General features: G+C 43.9%; 1 protein-coding gene across 4 annotated transcripts in view; it reads right to left on the bottom strand.

Annotated features, from left to right (window-relative positions):
• Positions 1-23,269, bottom strand: part of MYBL1 (MYB proto-oncogene like 1) — a 687,544-nt gene that overhangs the window by 349,784 nt on the left and 314,491 nt on the right. For all 4 annotated transcript variants that reach the window (XM_085605513.1, XM_085605511.1, XM_085605512.1 and 1 more), the window contains one exon: positions 21,155-21,388. In XM_085605513.1, coding sequence (XP_085461639.1) covers positions 21,155-21,388 — 234 coding nt within the window. The remainder of the gene's footprint in view (positions 1-21,154; positions 21,389-23,269) is intronic.

Raw genomic sequence — 23,269 nt, 5'->3', positions numbered from 1 at the left:
CAGTTTCTCAGTATTTTGGGGGGTAGGAGATGGGCTTTCTGAAAGCTGGAGATTTGTTTTTGATTGTATTTAAAGGCATTCATAAAAAGTATTACACGTTTAATTCTAAATAGGTCCTGGGCAGTTACTGCAGAATTTTGGAGCCTTTATTTCTGCCTGTTTCCAGCAGACAGCGACAGCCTGTAGAAATGATCAAAGAGTAAGTAACAGTGACTAGGACAAGGAGTTGCAAGGGCAGCTAGCAGCACAGGCTCACTCTTTGAAGTATTCACTTATGACAACGGTTACTCCCCTGAGGTTGTTGGTGTGGAGCAGTCCTAGGCAGCTTGATTATAAGTGTGTTTGAGTATGCTGCCCAGCTGGAGTTACACAGTCATCTAGTTGTGGGATTGTTCTGCCCCCTGTAATTTAAAGTGAAACACGGACGCAGAATGACTCTACATGGCACTGGATGATGGAGAGACCCCCCTAGCAGTGTCCGGGAACCTAGAAACCCCACCAGTGGGTTCAGTGTGATGCAGAATAGAACTTTTACTAGGTTGCTAATTTCATTAGCGGAGAGATCCTCGCGCCTGGGGATAGCAACAGCGCGAGCCTTCAACGGACGGCAAAGCGGGGTATGGGAGGAGGCGTGCGCCTAAGAAGGAGCCGCATGTTAAGAGACGTCTTGCCCAGTGTACGCCCGAACTGCTGCCATGGAGGCCAAACAAAACCTGCAGTTGGTCTACCAGGCCATGCAGGCGCTGTACCACGACCCCAAACTCAGTGAGGGAGCTTCAAAAATCAGTGAGCGCTGTGGGTTGGGACCCGGGTACAAGGGTTTTAAAGGAAAGGACACTGTTCTGTAGAGTTTTACGAGCATGTCACATCCCATATGTTGGCAGCGCATTGAGTTAAGGGAGAACCATGTGAAACTGGGCAAGTGATTAGGGGCCGCTTTGGGTGTGAAGTTGCACGCGTCGGCATCTTGGATAGTTTTAGTGGGGGGGTTCGGGAAATTTGTCAGGACAGGCTCTAAAAAGCTAACTCTAGGGAAAATAAAGTTGAGGTCGCAGGCAAGGCACAAGAATCAGGAGGCCAATCAAATTACTTTATTTTAAGATATGGACTTGAATCAGCCAATAAGTTAATGTCAGTTCTGAAAGGGCGGCAGTCACAGGGCGGTGTAGGAGGAGAGTTGCATCTCTAACGAATGGTTTATTTTTCCCCGTTGTTTCGGTTTTCATAGTTGGTCAGAAAGGCATCTTAGATTGCCATTGATAATGGACAAAAATTGGCATGATCTAGAAATCGCGTACGATGATTCTTCCTAAAACACTGTGGTTCGAAAATCTTGAAATTCTCTACATGACTGATTCAGAAATGCCATATTTATTTTAGCTTCATTTAGAGTAGAGGTGGACGCGGCAACAAATTAACAGAGACAGCCGAGGTTCGGATCTTAGAGCCAGTGCACGAGCCGGGCCCTGACAAAATTTGCTATGTTCAATCATACAACAAACACCAGCGAGAAGCCTAACTAAACAGTACTGTGTAAATATTTTGTTGTATTTTCTCCTATAAGTAATTGCAAATTAAATAATTGATCTAACTACATACTTAGTTGAGAAACATAGTTGATTTCTTAGATAACCATTGTTTACATTAAAACACGTTTTAATCGCTGGTAAAAGAATGTTCCACTTTTATAAGTGCATTGCAGGGTTAGAGCTATCATACTAGAAAAGATAAGTGTGAGAAACAATTAACACACAGATCTCTGTAATAAGTGCGTTAACCTACAGGTCTATTCTTGTGCCTAGAATCTGTAGTCTTTATACCTCATATGCATTCCCCATTGAGCTGTCTTATTGGTATTGGAATTTGTGTCCTGCAGGATACGCAGACATTTCTGAATAAGGTGCATTCACTCACCACAGTTTTCTGAGTGGGCTAACAACAGGGTCGTAATGGGATCACAATTAGGCACTCCTTAAAAAAGTGGCCCAATTTCCCGGATCATGCCATGTTAAAGAATAGTAGATGTTTCAGCACCCAGGCTAATGTGCTGCATAGCTAAATGCATATAAGGTCCCAAAGGCGAGACCGATGGCATTGCAAATGCTTGTTTGGTTGACTTATAGCAGCTTTTTGGCAGCCGATTCCATTAGGAGGTGTTCAAGTTCACCCTGAAGCTGTTGGATGCCTCTCACAGAGTCCTGCGGGACCACCCCTTCCCTGTTCCGTGCCTCCGCCTGACGAATCGGATTCTCTAGGCCCTGTAGGCAAAGTTTGGTCACCCTTTTAAAGGTTGTCGTATGGGAGATAAGCTCCCCTCGAAAACCCGCTTTTGCGCGTCCCAGAGAGTTGCTGACGATACTTCACCTGTGTCGTTTTCAGGGAAGTAGTGTTCAACAGATTGTTTGATACAATCGCGGAGAACTGGCTCTCTAAGCGCTACATCGTTGAGGATCCATGGCTCAGGGAAAGGGAGCGGTGGGGCCATCAAGTTAAGCATCAACACTGGGGCATGGTCAGAAATAGCACTAACATCGATTTTGGTGTCTACAAGACTGTCAATAAAGACCAGGAAGTTAAGAAGTAATCAATCCTAGGGTATGTCCTGTGAACATTGGAACAGAATGTGTAGTTCCTCTCTCGGGGTGATGGTGGCACCAAATGTCCATCAGCCAGGTCCAATATACCCGGGGTCGGAGCTGTAGGCGGGAGAGGCTTGTATCGCCAGGGCTGAGAACAGTCAAGGCTGGGGTGTAGGGGGGGCGGGCATTAAAGTCTACCCCAAGTATTATCTCCCCTCCATGGAAGTAGGAGATCCTCGGAAAAAGTGTAGAACTCCTCTCAATCTCCATTGGGGCCATAGATCGAAGTTATAGATAGTCAGGTGGAACCAAATGTGCCTCGTATGTCTATCTGCCGCCCCTCATGATCACTGTAAGTGTTATCTAAGGTAAAAAAGAAATAGTGACGTAGCAAAATAGCTACTCCCAGAGTCTTGCAAGTGTAGCAGAAATGGAATTGTGTAGGATACCAGTATGAGAGAAGGTGTTTAGTGTCTGCGCGGAGGACATGTGTCTCTAGCAACAGTGCCACATTCACCTTGCGCCGTAGCCAATGTGTCAGAGCCCTACTTTGAGTGGGGTGTTACGGCCCTCTATGTTAATGTGGAGGGTGGTCATAGCGAACCATGTGCAGAACTCCAGAGTGTGTCTGCAAAAAAGCGGTACAGGTGTGGCTCCTGCTTCCGACATAGCACAATATGCATACACGTCGACAACCATAAAAAATTAACAAAAGACAGAACTGTGAATAAAAGAGACAGAAGAAAGCACGGCAAAGAGGGCCCTAGATAACTTCTCACCATCCAAACAATTGTTGAATCAAAAGGCCAAAGTGTAGAACAAATAGAAAACATTTACTAAAAGATGATCATAGATAGCAAAGGAGAAGGGGCAAGCTTGTAGTTAGTCCCATGCAGCCCCCAATAGAAAAGGAAGCAGAAAAAGAAAGAAAAAGCAGTTATTGGTTGGAGGAGAGGAATAGTACCCCCACCTCCCGCACATCTCCCAAAGTGTCAGAAGAGACCAACTACATCCCGATGGAAGAAGCAAGGTGGTCGAGACGGTGAATCATCGTTCGACGAAGGAGGGCGCTGATCCCCAGCAATATGCCGCTTCTGTGTCCGTGCCTTCCTCTTGGACTGGCGTGAGGGATGTAGGGGCCAACCCCTCCCCCATCAAACAAGGCAATGTCTCATTGGTCAGAAGACTGGTCTTCGTCAGGTGGGGGCCATGCCTAGGGCCTCACGAGCTTCATGCGGCATTCGTGCAACAATTCTTTGCCCAGTCGGTGAAAAGAAGGCAGAGCGCAAAGCACCAGCATTATGGAATTTTGTTGCTTTGCAAATGGCGGGTAACATCTCTAAAGTTCTTACGAAGAGCCATGGTATGGGCTGATACATCCTGGTAGAGAGATCTTGAGTCATCACGAAAAGTGATGGATTCATGTTGCGGTGTCGCCCTCAGAATCTGTTCCTTTTGATGAAAGTAGTGTACTGGCTTCAGAGTATCTGGAGCTAAACTCTTTTGTTGCTGGAAGGGGGAATACACCATGTGGGTGCGACCAAGCAGAACCGGGGACTCATCTGGAAGTTGTAAGAGGTGTGCAAAGAGGGCCTGGATATGTGATACAAGATCAGCTGGCGATATGGTGGCAACCAGACCTCGAATTCGAATATTATTGCGTCGAGGACGGTTATTCCAGGTCATCTATCCGATCCTGCAACGTTAGCTGCCCCGCTCTCTAACTTTTCGATTCGAGCCATCCTGTTGATACTATCAAGGGTATGTTCTGCCACTGTTGTCTCCGTCGTATTTAAGCGAGCGTCTGTCTGGCGCAATGACTTGTCAATGTCAGATACAGCTCTAGTGAAATCTTGACGAAGAGATGTGAGATCTTTGCAGAACTCAGCAAGGAGTAATCTGATGTCTTCTTTATTTGCAGGAGCATGTGAATCTGAACCTTCGTTTAAGGCCGTGGATTTAATCTGAGAGTCACTATCTGGCCCTCGGAGGGAGTCAGGCTTTTGAAGCATATCGCAAATAGAGGTGAACTGAGTTTTGGTCTTATGTGTCGCCATGATCCTGCCAATAAGACCAAGACTTGCCTATGTCTTACAGAAAGAGTAATTAAGTACCTCCCCACGACGGAACAATGATGCACCAGCAATGCCCAGGGAAGAGCACGAAAGATGCTACGCTTCTGTAAGTTTGACATTGCATAGGTAACCGCCAATGATCAGCCCGGCTACATGTACTGCCTGAATCTATCTGCTTGTAGGCCACCAGTAATGCACTATGCCCCAACCGGTGAAACAAGGAAACAATCTGTGGTTGACAAAGCAGCGCTACCACCCAAAAGCAGTTTAATCAGCACTTCATGGACCCGCCAACTAGTTCCAGAATCCAGGAAAGGGGTAGCTCCTAGGCCTCAATGTGGAGCGCAGCCTTCCTCCTGTGCAATCACTAGGGTAGAGGGGGGATCACCAGACTGATGCTTTCATCGAAGCAGCTTTCCTCTCAGTCTTATAAGGCATCCTCACTTATCTAGGATGTTCTCTCCCAGTATGGACCCACCTCCAAACCCATTGTCAACAACCTTGGGTCTCAGCACATCTTGATTCCACATTCACTTTCCAGCATGAACCAGGTGAGGACCGATGTTGTGAATTTCCAGACTGTGGGTAGCATGTTCAGATCAGATAGAGGAGGTGCTAGACGGTCGCTTCTGGGCAGCTGGAGTTGGGTATTGAGGGCTATTATTCCCCCAGGCAGTGCTTCGAGGATTCCTTCTGTGCTCGGGGCTCCCGCAAGACCCGAACTGGCGCCCGCGCACACGACCACATATAAGCAGCAGAGGCACCTGACCCTCTATTATCGCAGCAGCCAGGTGATGAAGAAGTTTGGCTTCGGTAGGGGCCCTCCACATATGTGGCGAGGGTCGCCTGTAGGCGCAACTCTCACTGTCGTCGCAGCTCACACTCCGTTACGGTCTCAAGATGGCTACCCCTGGTCTCCTCGTCGGTCGGGCCGGCGTCCCACCAGCACTGCTGCCACCTCGAAGGTTGATCTCTTCTTAGACTGCTGTGATCGCAGGGTGATCATAGAGGAATCTCTCGACCATCAACAATGGGTCATTGCGGGGGGGGATATGGGGTAACTGGCCTTTCTTAAGTGACAGAAGGATTGGTTCATGCCCAGATATATCAGCTATGCCACAGAGGGATGCAGGAGTTCAGTTTAGAAGACCTGCCTGGACCAACTGAGCTATGAGAATGATGTAGCACTGTTCCTGTTTTATCTTGACAACTGTTCGTGGAACAAGTGGAAATGATGGAATGGAATATGCAAATGTTCCACTTCATATTATTGAAAATGCATTGCTACCCTGGTTCCAGGTTGCCAGTGCCTGCTGGTGATGAATTAGCATTTTGTGATCAATTTGGTTTCAAAGAATAGGAGTTCTGTTTTCCTTCTGTTCTGGAACATTATTTCCAGCACTGGTGGACTCAAGTTAGCATTTTTGGTATTCTCCATCTAATCTGCTAAGTGATTCCGCCCACTTGTTTGCTGCTCGAGGTAGGTTTTCTGCCTTCAGAGAATTAAACAAATCCACACTGGTGGAGATGGAAGTTTCGATTTTCTCTCTGGTCTAGCTTTTGAAATGTTAGCCATCTAGGCACGGAATATATGAGCTGTGCAGCTAATTGGGTTAGACATTTCCTAAAGATGTAGGATGCGGATTTCAAACTGATGGAGAGAACTCAAAACAAGTGGCGGCATCTAGCTACCTGGAAGCGTGAGTACTTTTGATGTTTGGGATGTATCTTGATTTAGAAATGCACATACTGGAGATTCAACAAAGTTATGTACTTTCCCTCCTGAAGCAGCTGAAGTAAGTCTAGGCGTGTTACCATACAAAATTATTGCTTTCTGAGGAATTTGCTTAAGTGTCGTAGAAACAAAACAGGCCTCCATTAACCAGATATCTTCTTAATGAGAAAGAACCTGGAGTAAAAAGTCTTGTTTAACTGGGGTTTTGGTATGAGCATGAAGTTCCCTTGCTATTCTCCAAGGACAGTATTTTCTGCTTGAAGTTCTGGAAGGTGATAATGGTTTTCCTATCTGGACAGTGTTAACAGTGATCTTTGTACAATCTTCAGGGTGTGTTTCTAACAATTAAGTCTAGAACCAATTATTCCAAGATTACAGAAGACTTCTCTGGTAGGAAGGCAGCAATTCTCCCACTGATACAGGAAGGATGGGGTGAGAAGTATCCAGTGCCGGTAAGGAGTCAGTTCCATCTGGAGTCCCATGCTTTAGATTGGCTGTCTCCTCTCTTCTAGGTGTGGGAAGAAAAATGCCTCTGTGATCTGGGTGTGCTCTGGGTTTGCTGAGGAGGGTTTTCTGAACTTCTGTGTAAGAGTGTTGCTAAGGTGGGTAAAGGTGATAGTAGCTTCAGAAGGATTGTTAGCTACAACCTCTAGAACCCCAAAGGGATGTTGGCTGCAGTCTTTTAAACCACCTACACACGTAGCAGTTTCCGTCTCGGACTTGCTGTGTTGATGGGCGTCATCTGTGTAGAGGCTCAAAAGCGATTGGGACACCCAGGTTGATTATCATCCTCTTGCCATTTGCCCTTTAGATCCCCATAAGTTTCTTTGCACGTTTGGCTCAATGTCAATGAGATTAGCAGGTAGTGTGTGAGGCACTGTACTTGGAAAAGAGCAGAACAACTGGAGTACTGAGAGTTAGCCAAATAGGTGATGAGAGGCATGGCAAGGACTGGTGAAAGAACTGCATCTGCTGACACCGTGGTTCATTGATGGAGGTGCAGTCCACAACAGAGCAGTCATCAAATATTTGCCTTTCACCTTTACATTCATTATTAACGGGCCAGACATGGCCAGAGAAGACATATGCACTGATGAGGAGGTATTTGACAAGGTTGTTGACAGTGCGCTTGCAGGAGAATTACTCCTCAACTCTGTTTTTCGTAGGAAACCACATTCGCTATTCAGTAACTACATCTTCTTTTTCTCAGTTGTTCAATCAAGCTCTGGGTTGCCACTCCGTAGTGTTCTGGGGTTTTCTGCCAACTCCTAGCTGGTGCGATGGCTCATCATACCATCATCTGCCTTGAAGTTTGGTAAGGTGCTTAAATTACCATTCCATTGATGTGTCACTGTTTCTTGTCCCTCATCTTAACCTTGGCATCCCATTTCCCTCCCATCATTCTTAAGTCTCTGTGCCAGAGCATTTGTGAGAGAACTGGCTCACACTAACGACCCGCTTCTGTGCATCATTCCCTTCACCCTGTTTCCCTTGCTTCTCTATAAGTCGCCACATAAAAGTTGAAACATAGATCTCTCTGATAATTTGTTACAGACTACAGCCTAGGCTACCAATGGTTAATGGGGTAGATCTGCAACCAACTGACTACTCAGTTGCCGCTAAGCTTCCCTTATCTCTAGCATCATTCTGCCAAACTCTCCACACCGATTGTTAGCTCTGCCAGTGAAATGTGCAAGGGATCCAGTAATGTTTCAATATTTTCTGTCTCAATGCCAATTTCAAATCTTGACAGTGTACTACTGATACCGGTAAGGCAGCCTTCAGCATCTCATATTTAACAAAGGAATTTCTGACCACGGCCAAGCCACCCATTGTCATTCAAAGCCACTTGTTATCCAATTGCAGCCAATTCTTGACCAAGTGCAAGATACTTTTTGGAAATGAACAGATCAAAGAGACAATGCACAAAGGACCCCTCTCGCTAAGACAAGGATCCTGAGAACTGGTGGCTTATAACTAGCCATTTCCAGCAGCTAGTAGCAGAACCAACCTGGAAGGATGAAGCAGCAGCCACTCCATTCTAGCAGGGGACTACAAGAATATTTAATGGGGACTTATCGATAGGACTGAACTGGCACACAACTATGACTGACATGATTGTTTTTAAGTTACAAAATGATGCACAACAGAAGGCAGAAAGATCAGAAAGAAGATGTCAATAGCAGATGAAATCGAGTTTTTCCTCACCCATTGCACCAACGCCTACTTCCAGTGAGATTAAGCAATACAAATAAAGAGGTATTAAAGGACTGCATGCATCTGAAAAAAAGAAGAGATTTATTTTGTGGACAAGGAGGTAATTTTGTTCAACAGTGCCCACTGAGGCCAGGAAACAAGGTAGTTCATCCCTAAAAACCAAATGGAGGACGAGCAGGTACACCATTTCAACATATGTCACCAATAGAGCCCATTTCCATATACTTGTTATAATCACAAGTTCTGACGGTAAAGACCCTTGTTGATTCAAAATCCTCTGGAAGTTTCATCAATCATGAGTTTCTAAAGACAACTGCCTCCAACTCAACTCGGACAAGACATAAGTACTGATTTACAGGAAGAACATCTCAGAAAGGACCACAGCCTGCAGAACTCGAACCTACACCCACACAGAGCAACCATGCACGCAACCTTGCATCATCCTCGACAGCCATCTGACCATGAAACGACAAGTCAACGCATTTGCCTCCTCCTGCTTCCACACACTTCGCATGCTCTGCCGAAACTTCAGATGGATCTTAACCAACACAAGAAAGACCGTCACTCAAGCCCTCATCACCAGCTGCCTCGACTACGACAACACACTCTACACCAGCATCTCCACCCAGCTCCTAAGAAGACTCCAGACCATACAGAACACCGCAGCCAGACTCATCCTGGACCTCCCCAAACAAACCAATATCGCCCCCCACCTGAGAGACCTCCACTGGCTCCCCATCCAGAAGAGATGCCAGTTCAAGATCCTCATGCACGCCTGCAAAGCCCTCCACGACCTCATAAACCTATGCCTACATTAACCATCGACTGAATTTCGACCAACCCTCCAGACACCTGCGCTCCTCTTCCCTCTCCCTCTCGCACTCACCCACATCCGTTGCAGCGGTGGCCGCTCCATGCTATGTCGTTGCCAAGACATGGAACGACCTGCCCCTTCAGCTCCTCACAGCCTCCTCACTAGCAGACTTCAGAAAGAGACTCAAGAACTGGCTCTTTAATGGAGATACAGCGCCCAGATACCGCTAGGGGTGACAGTGTTGCGCTTTACAAATGCGGTTTGATTAATTGATTGAAAGAAGAAACAGATTCCCATTTCAGATTAAAAAACACTGCAACCTGATGAGATAAAAGGAACCAATAGAGGACGATTCACATTGAGCAAGGTTAAGTAGAAGGCTTTGCCATTACAGATGGTAACAGAAATGGAAGAGATTCCGTTGGATTCTCCAATATTTCAAGCTGCACTAAGAACATTATGAATACAAATACGCAACCCAGGATAAACTGATGTTGACCATCTTTGACCTTCTCTTCAGCGTACTGTCAGGAGAAATGTTACTTAAAATTAATCAAAGAAACGTCAAATGCCCCACAAGGAGCAAGAAGGAGCCACGGAAGATGATTGCATTTCTGCTCATTAAAGACATTTCTTAACGCATTTAATAAGAAGGGGCAAATACATTACTTCCCTATTGGGAGTATGGCTGGAGGACTAAACTATTTCTGGATGAAGCTATCTCACATGGGAGAATGTATTTATTGACTTTAAATGAGGATGTTCTACAACAGTATCTGAAATGAAAACCTGGAGAAGGGGTTTATGCGGTATTCCACGTAGTCGACAGGAGCCCTAATATGCTACATTTCTAAGGCAAATACAGAGTCCAGTATCGATTATTGAGAGCTGAAAAACATTATGATTCGCAATCTATACCCCCTTCTACTCATCTCCATCTTATTAGACCAGATGAAGGCAGCAAAGATCTTTCTTAACTTGCAGTGGGAAAACTATTTGGTGAGGTTCTGAAAAGGATAGGAGTGGAAGACAGCAATGAATATACTGTAGAGAAAACATATTTGGTAATGCACTCCAGCATATACAATGCTCCAGCAACATTCCAGCATTTTGTGAATGACATCTTCTGAGACCTAATGAATACATTCATTATGATTTACCTGGATGATATTCTGAGACAACCTGAAGAAACAATCTGACAAGTACTAAAAAGACACCATTGCCTATATTCAAAAGCCAACAAATGCATGTTTGCAGTTCCGAAAATATAATTCCTTAGATTTCATATCTCCAGAGAGAGAATTGGAATGGGTTCCTAGAAGGTGAACGCCAACATCAAATGGCCCAATCCATCGAACATTAAGGAGATACAAAGATTTATAGAATTTGCCAACTTCTGTAGGAATTTCTCAACAATAATTTCACTAATTATTTAACTTCTGAAGGAGGGACAACCATTTCATGGGGGTTGAAAACAAAAATTGCCGATTAAGTTTTTAAATGCCGCCTTTACGTCTGCACCCATTTTCCAGTTATTGTTGAGGCGGTCAATTCATCATATGCTATTGGAGCAGTGTTATCCCAAACCCCAAACAAGAGGCTTTGTCTCTTGTTGCATTATATTCAAGAATATTATCCAGTTCGGATTGTAACTATACCATCTACAATCTAGAGCTTTGATCATCAAGGAAGCCTTTGGACACTCAAGGCATTAGTTAGATGCTCGTAAGATTTCAGTGTGGACTGACCATAAGAATTTGTTGTACTTAACCTTCATTAAATATATCAACACAAGACATGCTTGCTGGTCACGATTAGATCATCTGACCTACAGACAAGGTAATTAACATGGTTATGTAGATGTTCTATCCTGACCTGTGAAGAAGGCAGAGGTGGAGGATGAAGCTCCAAGTATGCCAGTACTCACTATGCCTACAACAGACTGTTTCAACCTTTTTACAAACATTTGCTAGGATCAAGAAAGGATTCATCAAAAGGAACTGATACAAAGGGAATCCAGCAACAGAAAGTAGAAGAACGCTTTCTTTCCATTTATTCCAGAGGAAACACTCCAACAGCAAGTATTACAATGGTGCATTAACTTCTGGTAGCAAGACATCCTGGGAGGAGGAAGACCAAGGAATTAACCCACTACATCTGTAGTTTAAGAGTGACCAAGACTCAACAACTACATTAGTGCCATTTGTTGCTCAGACAAAAAGTCCCCATGATAAACTTATAGGGTTGTTACAGCTTCTGTCCACTCCTCAGCAACCAATTCTCATAACTTCAATGGACTTTATTTTTATATACTACTTTGCAAGTAGTGCTGGATTAGTTTGGCAAATTAGAATATATTTTATCACTTTAAATAATTACTAACAGCTACTGAATTGGTATACATTTTCCTTGGAAACATCTTCCGTCTGAATGGATTGCTAGGGCACATTGTCATGCCTACAGACTACCAATTTGTGGGTAAATTTTAGAGGAAACTGATGAAGAAATTAGGAGGAGTACAGTACAAGTCCACCAGTTACTATTCGGAGATGAGTGGTTAGGCTGGGAGACTGACCCAATCTTTAGAACAATATTTTAGTTGTTTCCTCCTGAATTATTCTACAAAATGGAGCAAATGGATTCCTTTGGAGAAGTTTGCTTACAAAATTCCTTGCACAGTTTCATTAGTACTATGTATTTCTTCTACAACTATGTGATCAATAAATTCCCTACATCTGGTTATTCTTCAGGAGTAAAAGAAATAAGCTGCAATAGTCTGAATTAGGACTCTTGCAAATACAAAAATCCACTCAAGAGGTTAACGCCTACTGACTTGTTACATACTCAAGATCTCCACGCAGAGAGCCTACGAGAGGTTCTACAGTTGGGTGGTTGGGATGGGGTGGGCAGCATTAACTCAATTCTTAATAGTAGAACACTACTAATATAGATATCACAGAATTATTTCATGATTTGTTTAGAAAATCTCATTCTTTATTCTATACATAATTAAATCATTTACAAATTATATTTCCTAATACCTGGATAACATATTTAATAAATTGGCATGAGTGTCATCTTCTGTTCCATAACACCAATCATATCCTATGTTCTCTTATATAAAACAAAAACAGACTTGTAATTTTGTGCTACATGTTTCATTACGGCATTACATTCACTGCGATGGATGTGTTCCTTCAGTTCTATAGGATACTGATGGCAACAAGTCGTGAAACTGTATAATTTTCCATTGCCGATTAGTTTTTCACCCTCCTCCGCAGTCCTCCACATTTATTATATTGTCCCTCTTTGATTTCCATGGGTTCAACTGTTACCTATTTAGTAACTACCTGTATTTCGGTGTTTGTCTGAACTGGTGGCTGTACCATTGAGCATCTAGTTTACTGCTCCTTGGCAACCTGGGGTTCTCCTACAGTTCCTAGTTGGTGTGAAGGCTCATAATAGCATCATCTGCCTTGGAGTTTGTTAAATTGCGTAATTTCCCCCTTTTCCCCTACATTCTCTATCAGTCCCACAATTACGATGATTTCTGCTTCTCGGAAAACAGGTGGAAAGACTGGGACTGTGAAAGTCACCCTCTCCTTCCGTCTAGCTTAAGTCCAAGACTCTTCCATCTATTAGGCCCACAGGGGCAGAGGAGGGCCTTCTTAAATGACTCTGATGTCATAGGAAATCAAAGCACAAATCTCGGCCCAAAACACAAAATGAGATTCAGTGAGAAAAATTGCCAGAAGTGTCGGAAATTTTCAGAAAAAAATGCCAACATTTGCTGGAAAGCTATTCTGAAGAAATCTGAGCAGAGCTCAGTGGAGACTCTAAACTCCCATTGTCTGTAAAGAAATGTGAGGCATGGGGGCCTTGTGAGGAGATTACAGGTCAAAACCATTTCACCTGTTAGGCTAGAGTTTGGGTCATTTCAAACTTACACTGTTTTCAGAGTTGTTTCTAGAGAAAGTTGTTTTCCATACAGCTTTAGTGTGCAACCGGAACTTTATACTTCAACGACAGAGAAGATTTGAACAAGTAAATGTATGAAAGACCCAATGCTGGAGAATATAGCCTTATGTTATGTGGATTAAATGCACATTTGACTTTAAATCTTTCTATGCTGTTGCCAAAGCTTATAGCACCCAAAACTCTGAGCTGACAAGCAATGGCAATGAAAAAAAGCAGTCAGATAGGTTTGCATCAGGAGAGTTGAAAAGATATACTGTTTCAGGTGTTTCTTCTACTCAAGATGCATTGAACTGACAGCTAGCCTCACAGCAGTTTTTGTGGCGGTTTTGTTAATAAGTTGAATAGTCAGTTGTTTTCTCTGATGGAGAAGCACTAAAGGTGGGGAGGAGGGAGGGTAGTTTATGACTGAAATAATGATTCAGACGACGCAGAACTAGGACCACAAATAAGCAACCATTTCTTCTGCATGTTAGGATCTTCACTGATTTTAATAAATGTCATTATAGAATGGCAAGTGAAAAGGCTATAAGATACAACACCTATTAGTGAAATACTGAAGGGTATATCATATACGATCTTTATGATAGAGAAAAGAGAATCTTTATGGTTGCCTGAACAACTATTGAGTCAGACTTAGTATCCATATCAAAGAAATAATGGTTTGGGAGTGAGTGTACTGAATTCCAGGTAGCATCTTTACAAATGTCTGTTATGGATATATTCCTCAGCCAAGCTGTGGCCCGGGTGGAGTGAGCCTTTGGCTTAACAGATAGACATTTGCTTGCTAATGAATACATAAAACAATGCATGCAGCTATCCACCTGGAGATGGATTGTTTAGAGGTAGAAATACCCTAACGTATGTGGCTATAACTGATAGATTTGGACTTCCTTATTATCGTGGTTTCATCTAAACAGAAATACAGGACTTGCACAACATCTAGAGAGTGCGAGGCATCTTCTGCTGGGGTTGATGGGTTGGGAAAGAAAGTCAGAAGGGTATAAGCTTGATTCATGTGGTGCTCAGAAACCACTTTTCAAATGAATTAATGATTTGGTGTCAAAATCCCTGTTAGCGAATAAGACCCTGTATGGTCCTTTTGATGAAGCATGTATTTTGCTAACTTATCATGCCGAAGTAATAGCTATGAGAAAAGCCACCTTCTATTATAGATGCTGCAAAGAAGCCTTGTGGATAACCTACAATGACAGCCCATTCATTTGTTAGTACCAAAGTGAACTCCTTTGGTACAGATGGCGATCTTTCTTAGACCTTTTAGAAAGTCTTTAAGGACCAGTCTTTTGAAGACAGAACTCTAATAAGGACATTTTATGTATGCTGTAATGGCCGAGGGATGGACCTTAATCGATGCAAACTGCTGATTCAATTGAACAGATGCAGCATATGTGGAAGACATTTTTTTCCACAGGTGATTAGGTTGTAGGCTTTTTGCTAGCAGAATCTCTTCCATTTAAAACAAGCATTGGCATAGACAATAGGTCTCGCTTTTGGGACCTTATAAGTATTTGGTTATGCAGCACAATATCCTTGGTGCAACAACATCAACTGTTGCATGACTAAACACTTATAAGGTTCCAAAGGCGAGACCTATTGGCTATGCGTACCTCAAGCAGGTCAGATATGTGTCCTGTCATAGTGCTGCGGTACGGCAAGTAGGTCAGATCTGTGTGCTGTCATAGCGCCGAGGTACCGCAAGCAGGTCAGATCTGTGTCCTGTCATAGCCCCGAGGTACCGCAAGCAGGTCAGATCTATGTGCTGTCATAGCGCCGCGGTACCAGGCTGGGAGAGGTGTTGGCTTCATCCAAGATCACAGGCTGCTAGATGCACATCTCAGCCCAAGATCACACTAAGTGTCAGTTGTATAGAAATGAGTATAAAAATGGGAGTCACAGACACCAAGATCACACACAGCCAGACGAAGATCTCAGCCCAAAATCAGACAGACTGGCAGCTGAATAGAAATGAGTATACCGAATGAGAGTCACAGACACCAAGATCACACACAGCCAGACGCAGATCTCAGCCCAAGATCAGACAGAGTGGCAGCTGAATAGAAGTGAGTATATTCATTGGGAGTCACAGACACTCAAGATCACACACTGCAAGACCAAGATCAAATGTAGTGTGTTAGCTGTACATACACTAAGGTCACACGCTGTGTCAGCTTCACTGATGAATACTGTAAGCTGTACAGATTCCAAGAAACAGAGGTGCAAACACCAAGATCACACAGTGTTAGAGCAAAACTGATGAATATCACACATAGCGTCAGCTACATAGAAAACACAAGGACACTCAAAGTGAGGGTCACAAACGCCAAGATCACCCACTGCTAGACGAAGACCACGTACAGATAGCAAGATCACAGATACTGTCAACAGGATAGGATCATAGCGTCAGCTGCACAGAACTCAAGATCAGGCACGGTATAACGCGCATAGATACCACGAACAGACAGCAACACACACCAAGATCACACAGTGACAGAGCACACTGTTAGAGATTAGGCAGGCGGATTCACAGACACTAGGATCACACACGAAGGCAGAGCCTCATATAGTATCTGCTACACCACTGAGTAAAATTAGGGTCGCTGTGGGGGCTTGCTGGAGGAGACCCTGCATGTTCTCTGTGCGCTGTGCTGGGCTGGTGAGAGGTGCCGTGTTCATCTAAGATCACACACTGTTAGACGAATATCACAGAGTGTCAGCGCCACAGACACCAAGATCACACATAGGGTTAGCCGCAGTCAACGGTGCTGCAACAACTTCCAGAATGATGGTGCTACCATTAATGTTAGCGATTGTGAAAAATCTGTGTTTTTTCTTGAAGGGGCATCAAAGCGGGTACTCTGTAAATTAATATTTGCTTGACGTTCGTGGCAGTATGTCAGCGTTGTTTTTTTCCATTATATTTAAAAAGAATTTATCAAACGTGGTTACATATGCCTCTGGTTTTACAATGTACACCAGGGACTGGGCAGTGACCACATGAGGAAGGAACTCCAGGGAGTGAAGCTGTCCGCAGTACCGGCAGAAGTAGGGCTGCAAAAGCAGCGCAAGCAGATGCTTCTTGCCATCTACTCTATCGAGCACCCAATCGGAGATGTAGGTGGAAGGGGAAAGAAAAAACGCTGCAACTGCAACTGAAAACACATCAGTGAGTGGGCGAGGAGAGAGGCGCGTTTAAGTGAAAGTGATAGCGATTGCGCGGGGTGTCCACGAGCGGTGCGCTTAATGAGCCATAATGAGGAAAGCCAGATGGCGGCTGCACTCGTAACCGCAAGCTCTAGGCCACAAGCAAAAGCGTGTGGTGAGCTTTTTGAAGCCCCAATTACTAAAAGTCTCGCCAGTGCAGCGCATGCGCTGGCTCAGGCGAGACATAAAAATAGCATGTCATGGTACCCGACAGAGGGAACTTAACTTCTTTAAATAAGTTCATGCATAATTGTGACAAATTCCAAAGTACATATAGTCTGACCAAATTCAATGACATCAGATTGTGGTGGAAGGCAACCTTTAAGTGACATATGCAGCAGGTTTGAATACCACCATTGCCTGGGCCAGTCCTAAGCAATAACGATAAATAGTGCTTGGCAATTCCAGAGTTGCAGGATAACTGCAGGTATCAATGAAATTGAAGGAAAAGAGTAAAGTAAGGTCTTTGATCAAGAAATCAAAAGAGCACTACCCAATGACCTTGGTTCCAGTATCGCTGGGATGAATAGACAGGAAGGCCTTGAAAACCAGATGGACTCTAAACTCTAAATAGCTGATGTGATACGAAGTTTCCTTCTTTGACAACTGGGCTTCCGCTTCCAGAGAGCCAAGGTGTATTCCCCTTCAGACAGAAAGGTATCTGTGACAACTATCTGCAGTGGCTGTTCCTGTTGGAAGGGACACTTGAGTCAGGTTATCTGCCTTGCACCACAATGATGGGGATTGTCTTGCTGCTGTTATGAAGTGTTTTTGCCTTGCCAACTGTTGCATGCCTGAGATCACTGGTTGTCTAGACACTGATGGAGTGGTCTCATATGCAGCCTCACATTTGTAACAATGGAAATGCAAAAGCCATGGACCAGGGAAGAGATTTGTCTTGCAGATGGACAGGTTGTTTTTCAAAGCGCATGATATTTTGCTTGGATTGAAAATACTTTCTGCCGAAGGAAATACTTTTCCTTCTGTTGTGTATCAATGCTCCCATATAAGAGATTACCCGAGTTGTGTTGACTCCTGCACACTGATTTACAGTCTGAGATGGCAAGGCAGGGACTTTGTGGTGTTGAAATCGTGCTGAACCTTGTCTTAATTGTGGGCTTTTATCGGTCAATGGTCTAGGTCAGGATAGACTAATGTTCCTCGATGTCTTAAATGGACTGCGACAACTGCATTGCACTTTCAAAAGACGCGAGGAACTGACCTGAGACCAAAGGGTGTCACTGCAAACTGGTAGTATGCCGCTCCTACAATAAATCCCGGATATCCTGTGTGCATTTTGTAAGCTGTACGTGAAAATATGTATCTTCGACATCTATTGCACACATCCAGTTACCCTGTTTGAGGTAAGGGAAGACCTGACAAACCGCTAATATTCCAATCTTTTGATCCACTTGTGGGTATTTTGCAGATCCAAAATTGGTCTGAATTCCCTCATCAGGCTTTTTCTTTCAATAAGGACATACCTGGAGTACATTGACTTGAGTAGGGATAGTACTGGCTAAACATTTGGTTCTTCAACAAGGAGGCCATCTGTTTTCGTAGTTGCACGAAATGGTAACTTGAATTTAGCTACAAATCGAAGAGAGTGGTCATGCTCAACAATAGTCTGCACCCATTTGCCTCCCGGGATCTCTTCTCTCTATTCCTTGCTGTAAGAAACCATAGCCGCCACTGGAGAGGCAAGCTGAGGTGAGGCTGGTGAATGTGTCACTGTCTACTTACAAGTTGACGGCTTAAGGTATCAGTAGTTTGGGCCTGTTCTGATTTCCACTTCAAACCTTTTACGGGTTCCTTTGGTCTGTTGTTGCTGATAACATTCGGGTCAATGAGGAGAGTGAACCCACAAAGGGAAGAAATGCCTGAATATTTTGTATAACCTTTTCTTTCTTGCCCTCCTTTTCCCAAACTACAAGCCACATTTTCGATTCTGTCTATAACTCTCCTGCTGTGCAGATATGTGCTGGCTAAAAAGCGAAGAGACACAAAAAGTTAGATTTAGAATTTTCATCCGATGAAGGGTTTTAATAGCGTCAGTCTCACCATTAAGTATCTTCTGAGGGTGACTGCGTGGCAAGTCTCCTGATGCTGAAAACTCTACTGCATCAACAACCACATTGACCACTCCTTTTGAGATTGGACATCCTTCTCTTACCATCTCTTTAAATCCTCCTTACGATACCCTGGCAGGTCATTTGAAAAGGATTGTAGGCCTTCCCAAATTAAGCTGCCATAACAACTGAGAAGTGTTGTTGTACTTGCGTTTTTGAGTGCACTGTGAGTCATCCTACACATGTTTTTCTCTGCCCTATCCATTCTCTTGCTTTCACAGCCTGGTGGAGCTGATGTTTCTGGTACTGAAGCATATCTACACCCAACTAAAGACACAATATTAGAATCAGGCCTCTGATCACTTTTCAGAAAGTTCAGATCTTTTGGGGGAGGTTTGTACTAAATCAAACGTTTGGGCATAGCTGCATTAACCATTGCCAGTGATATAAACTCAACTTCTGCTCACTCATGAAAACCTGGCACCAATTGAGGGAGAGGTCTTGGGCTAGCTTTCTGTTGCAAAGTTACAGTAATTATGGACACTGAGGTCTGAAGTGTGTCTAAAGGAGGGTACAGTTCACTAGCTCCTCCAGTCCCCAAAATTTGAAATGTTGTAAAGAAATAATAATGCAGCTTGAGAGGCTGCATGAGGCATCGGAGTGTAGGATGATAATGAAAAATCCCCACGTCTTGTATGTAATTAACACTAAAAAGGAAAGGTTGACATATGAGCTCTACTTCTCTTCGGAGTGCGAGGAGAACTCCTTCTCCCTCTAGGTAATTGTTCTTCCAGAAGGGAGACAGAACCTCCTGAAGGCGGTCTAGGGGATACCAAAATGTCCTTAAATGGGGCATGGATGTATGTTTAGACACCATCTTCTGAGGTATTGGCAACTTCAAAAGTACCAGAGGAAACTGGAAAGGGTCTTCGGCTGGAATGACTAAAATCTTATGCCTCTTGAAGTCGTAAATTTGTTTCTGCATCAGGGGAGAGAGCCTCAATCTTTTCTTCAGCATTGGTGTAAACAGACATTGAATGCCTCAACTTCAAGCAGTGGTCCAATAATGTGGAGTAAGGCATTAATGACACTGGGGCTGTCAACAAATGTTCTGGCAATGCCAAACTATGGTCTGCATCGACGGGAGCGGTCATCCGTGGCTCTCTGGTGTGTCTCGACGCCACTGGTCATGTCATATGACTTAATCTCGAAGACTTCCAGGAATGGTGATGAAGATGCAGCCAAGGTGTGGCCATCAACCCCTTTGAAGGAAAGCACCTAGGTGCTGAGGCCATGGCTATAGACAGCTAGCAGTTATATCAATGTTAAGAATGATGATAGGGAGGTCTTTTTTTACCTTTTTCACATCTTCAACCTAGGATCATTGCCTGTGGGGTCATTTGAAGTACTTGTTGGTTTGCCAATGGAACTGAAATGTTCCCAGGAAGACTAATCAGGCTTTTCCTTCTCCTTGGCGAATACTTTCTCTGTCTTTAAAAGCCCTTTCAGAAATTTTCTGACAGAATTCACACTTAAGAGAGAAGCCTGCCATACATACCCTCTGATGGTCTGAAGCAGCATTCGTCATGCCACATGAGACACTTGAGAACTAATAATGGCATTTTGGGTTAAAAAAAGAAGTATCAGAATGGCTGAAAAGATGTTTAATACACTTGTTTGTCTGTGAAGACGTCGAGTAAAAACCAGAAAATCAAAAACTTGAGAGAAGTTTCTCTCACAAAGTGTATGAAACGCACCCAGTCACACAAGCTAGAGAACAAAACTGACTCTATGGGGCTAACTGCCAGTACAAGGCATCACGGACATGAGAAGCCTCAGGAGCCCTAAAAGAGCAGTACATATTTTCAACTCTCTCATGCAAGCCAATATGGCTGTGTTTTTCTGGTCAACGAAGAATTTTACATAGGGGCTCCAATGTAGTCTGAGTAAAGGTACTTTTTCATGTTTTTAAAGACCTGCAATTTGGAAAACCTCTGCTACACAGGCTACCAGAAAGCAATAAGCAACAAAAGAACATGTTGTGTACTTCTCCCCTTGTGATGAATTATGGAATAATTGCTAAAGACATGCAATGTTGAGGAAGGATTATACGGTCCCTGAACGCCACAGAGAATTATTATGATATTTATGATTATCAATGAAAATCATATGCTTCAGAATCCTAATTCTATTATCTGTGTTTCTATTTCCACCGCAATTAGCATTCCTAGGGCTGCAGTGAGAGCTCTGGTTTCAAATGTGTACGAGTTTGTTTTTCTAAAATTAGACCAGCCACCCCATATAGGACCATACACCTTATTTTCTGGTCTTTATAGTTTACTCTATTAATGACCACACATCAGAAGCACACCACATTGCCAAAGGTGTTCACTCAAACCAGCTTATTGAGGTGCACAAACATTCCAATGCTCTGCATGGTTCATTAAAAAACATTTTTGTATACTTACAGCTTCAATAAGTTCCAACGTCTCTGCAAATTCAGGAATGGTTTGTAGAGAGGAGAAAACTGTATTTGCTTCCACAGAGAGGAATTTGCTTGGGGAGCCTTGCTGAGTACTTGTGCTGTTCGTTTCATCAACACTGTAAAATTCACTTGTTTGTTCCTCAAGGCTGTTTAAAGTATTTGACATGCTGTCATCTATGAGGAAGCTTCCAGACCAGCTAGAAAAGCTACCAGATTGCTAGAAAACAGAAAGACAAGTGTTGTAGCTTTTACGACTACAGTTATTCATGTATTACGATTGTGCGTTTGCATTTTGATATTTCTAATAACAGCGACCTTTACATTATTAGCTAACGACCTATATATATGTTGTCCAAAGATAATATTACAATCATTAAATAACTTGAGAATAAATGACTTTCCCATAGTTCTTTATCCATGAACTTTGTGCTATGGCTGGTTTCCACCACTTTGAATAGCTGGTTTGCAAGAGGGTGGTATTCCAATGGAAACGTTATATAAAAGTTACCAAAAGGACTTCAGAAGCAATTATGATACAACACGATTTGTTCAGCGCTCTGATACCGGAATGGGTCACATCCGCGCTAAAACAAACTCTTTTAAATATAAAAATAATGTAGGAAGAGAAACCTGGATGTGCCACCTGGTAGTTTATTCTGAAAGATTTTGGTTAAAAGCAATAAAGAACAGGCAATAATTGCTCTGTACCATGAACAATTACTTTCCAACTGCTGTATTCCATTATACTATGCACAGAATCTGAATTTAACACCCAGAGCACATGTGGGAGCAACTTTATGAACATGGTAGACAGAGGAATCTAAACCAGAGGCATCTGTAGTTCTACACTTATGTTATGTGTATTTGTAAAGCGCACTACCATCCACGAGGGTATCCTGGTGCTCTAAAGGTATGTGTTCCTAGCCCTGCTTATGGTCGATTAGTTAATTGAAAAGCCAGGTCTTCAGCTTCTTGCAGAATTCAAGAAGAGAGGAGGTATCTCTGATGTGGAGTGGGAGACAATTCCACGCTTTAGGAGCAATGTAAGAGAATGCCATTCCTCCTGATCTGGTTCTATGTATGCAAGGGATGTGTGCAAGTAGGAGTCCAGCAGAGCAAAGGTGTCTGGGTGATTGATAGAAGGAGATACAACTGTTCCGGTATGCGAGGTCTAAGTTGGATAGGGCCCTTGAATGTGTGTGAGGAATTTGAGATGAGCCCTCTTCTGTATAGGGAGCCAGTGGAGCACCCTGAGGTATGGTGTGATGTGAGTTCTGTGTGGGAAGTTGAGGATGAGTCTGGCTGCAGAATTCTGAATGCTTTGTAGTGTTCTAGTGAATTGCTTGCGGATCCCATTACTTCTGTCTTGTTGATGTTAAGCTAGAGAGAGTTGGCTTTCATCCAGTTAGCGACCTCAGTCATGCAGACAACAGAGGGTGGCTTCGCCTGGAGCAGCGCTGCACCACGCCACTATCTTCCCCTTGGACCGCAGTGGCTGGGAGGTGATCAGAGGTCTTCTCGTGCCTGGACTGGGTAGAGGACGGGCCCGAAAGCGGGAGAAGCCACGGAGCGGGTGGTGCGGCTCTAGACACTTGTGGCCCAGCTAGGTTCCCCAGTGGGGTCTGACACCATTACCACACTTCCAATTACAGCGTTGCAGCCACTGTCTTAAATGCGACCGGAGATGCGACCCTCGCGCGGCTTGGTGATTGCGCTGTGTCCGGGCCCTGCTGAAGACACCGGCAATACCGCCTGGCTGGTGACCCCGGCAGGGGACACAGTAGCCAGCTCTGTCTGGCTGTTTTTACTTGGATTTTCTTCCACCTCCTTGTCGGCGCTGTGCCTCGTGAGGCGTGGGTGAGACCCAACGGTCACATCGAGCTCAGGCCCCCACCATCGTTACTGGTGACATCGGTGTGCTCTTCTGAAAGAGGCAGCTGTCCTGAAATGGGCCACGGATACACCGTCTTTCACACTGGGCTACACCTGTTGAGCGCATGGAAAGCAAATGGAGCCATGAACTACATAACACAGCCTCTTGCTGATTGCTGATACATGCCAGTCTGATATCGGGGCACTTAACATACATTTCACTTGT

This window comes from Triturus cristatus, chromosome 5_1 (assembly GCF_964204655.1).
Source record: "Triturus cristatus chromosome 5_1, aTriCri1.1, whole genome shotgun sequence".
NCBI classification, from domain to species: Eukaryota; Metazoa; Chordata; class Amphibia; order Caudata; family Salamandridae; genus Triturus; species Triturus cristatus.
Note: the sequence above shows the minus strand (reverse complement) of the source record. Positions and strands in the feature narration are given on the sequence as shown.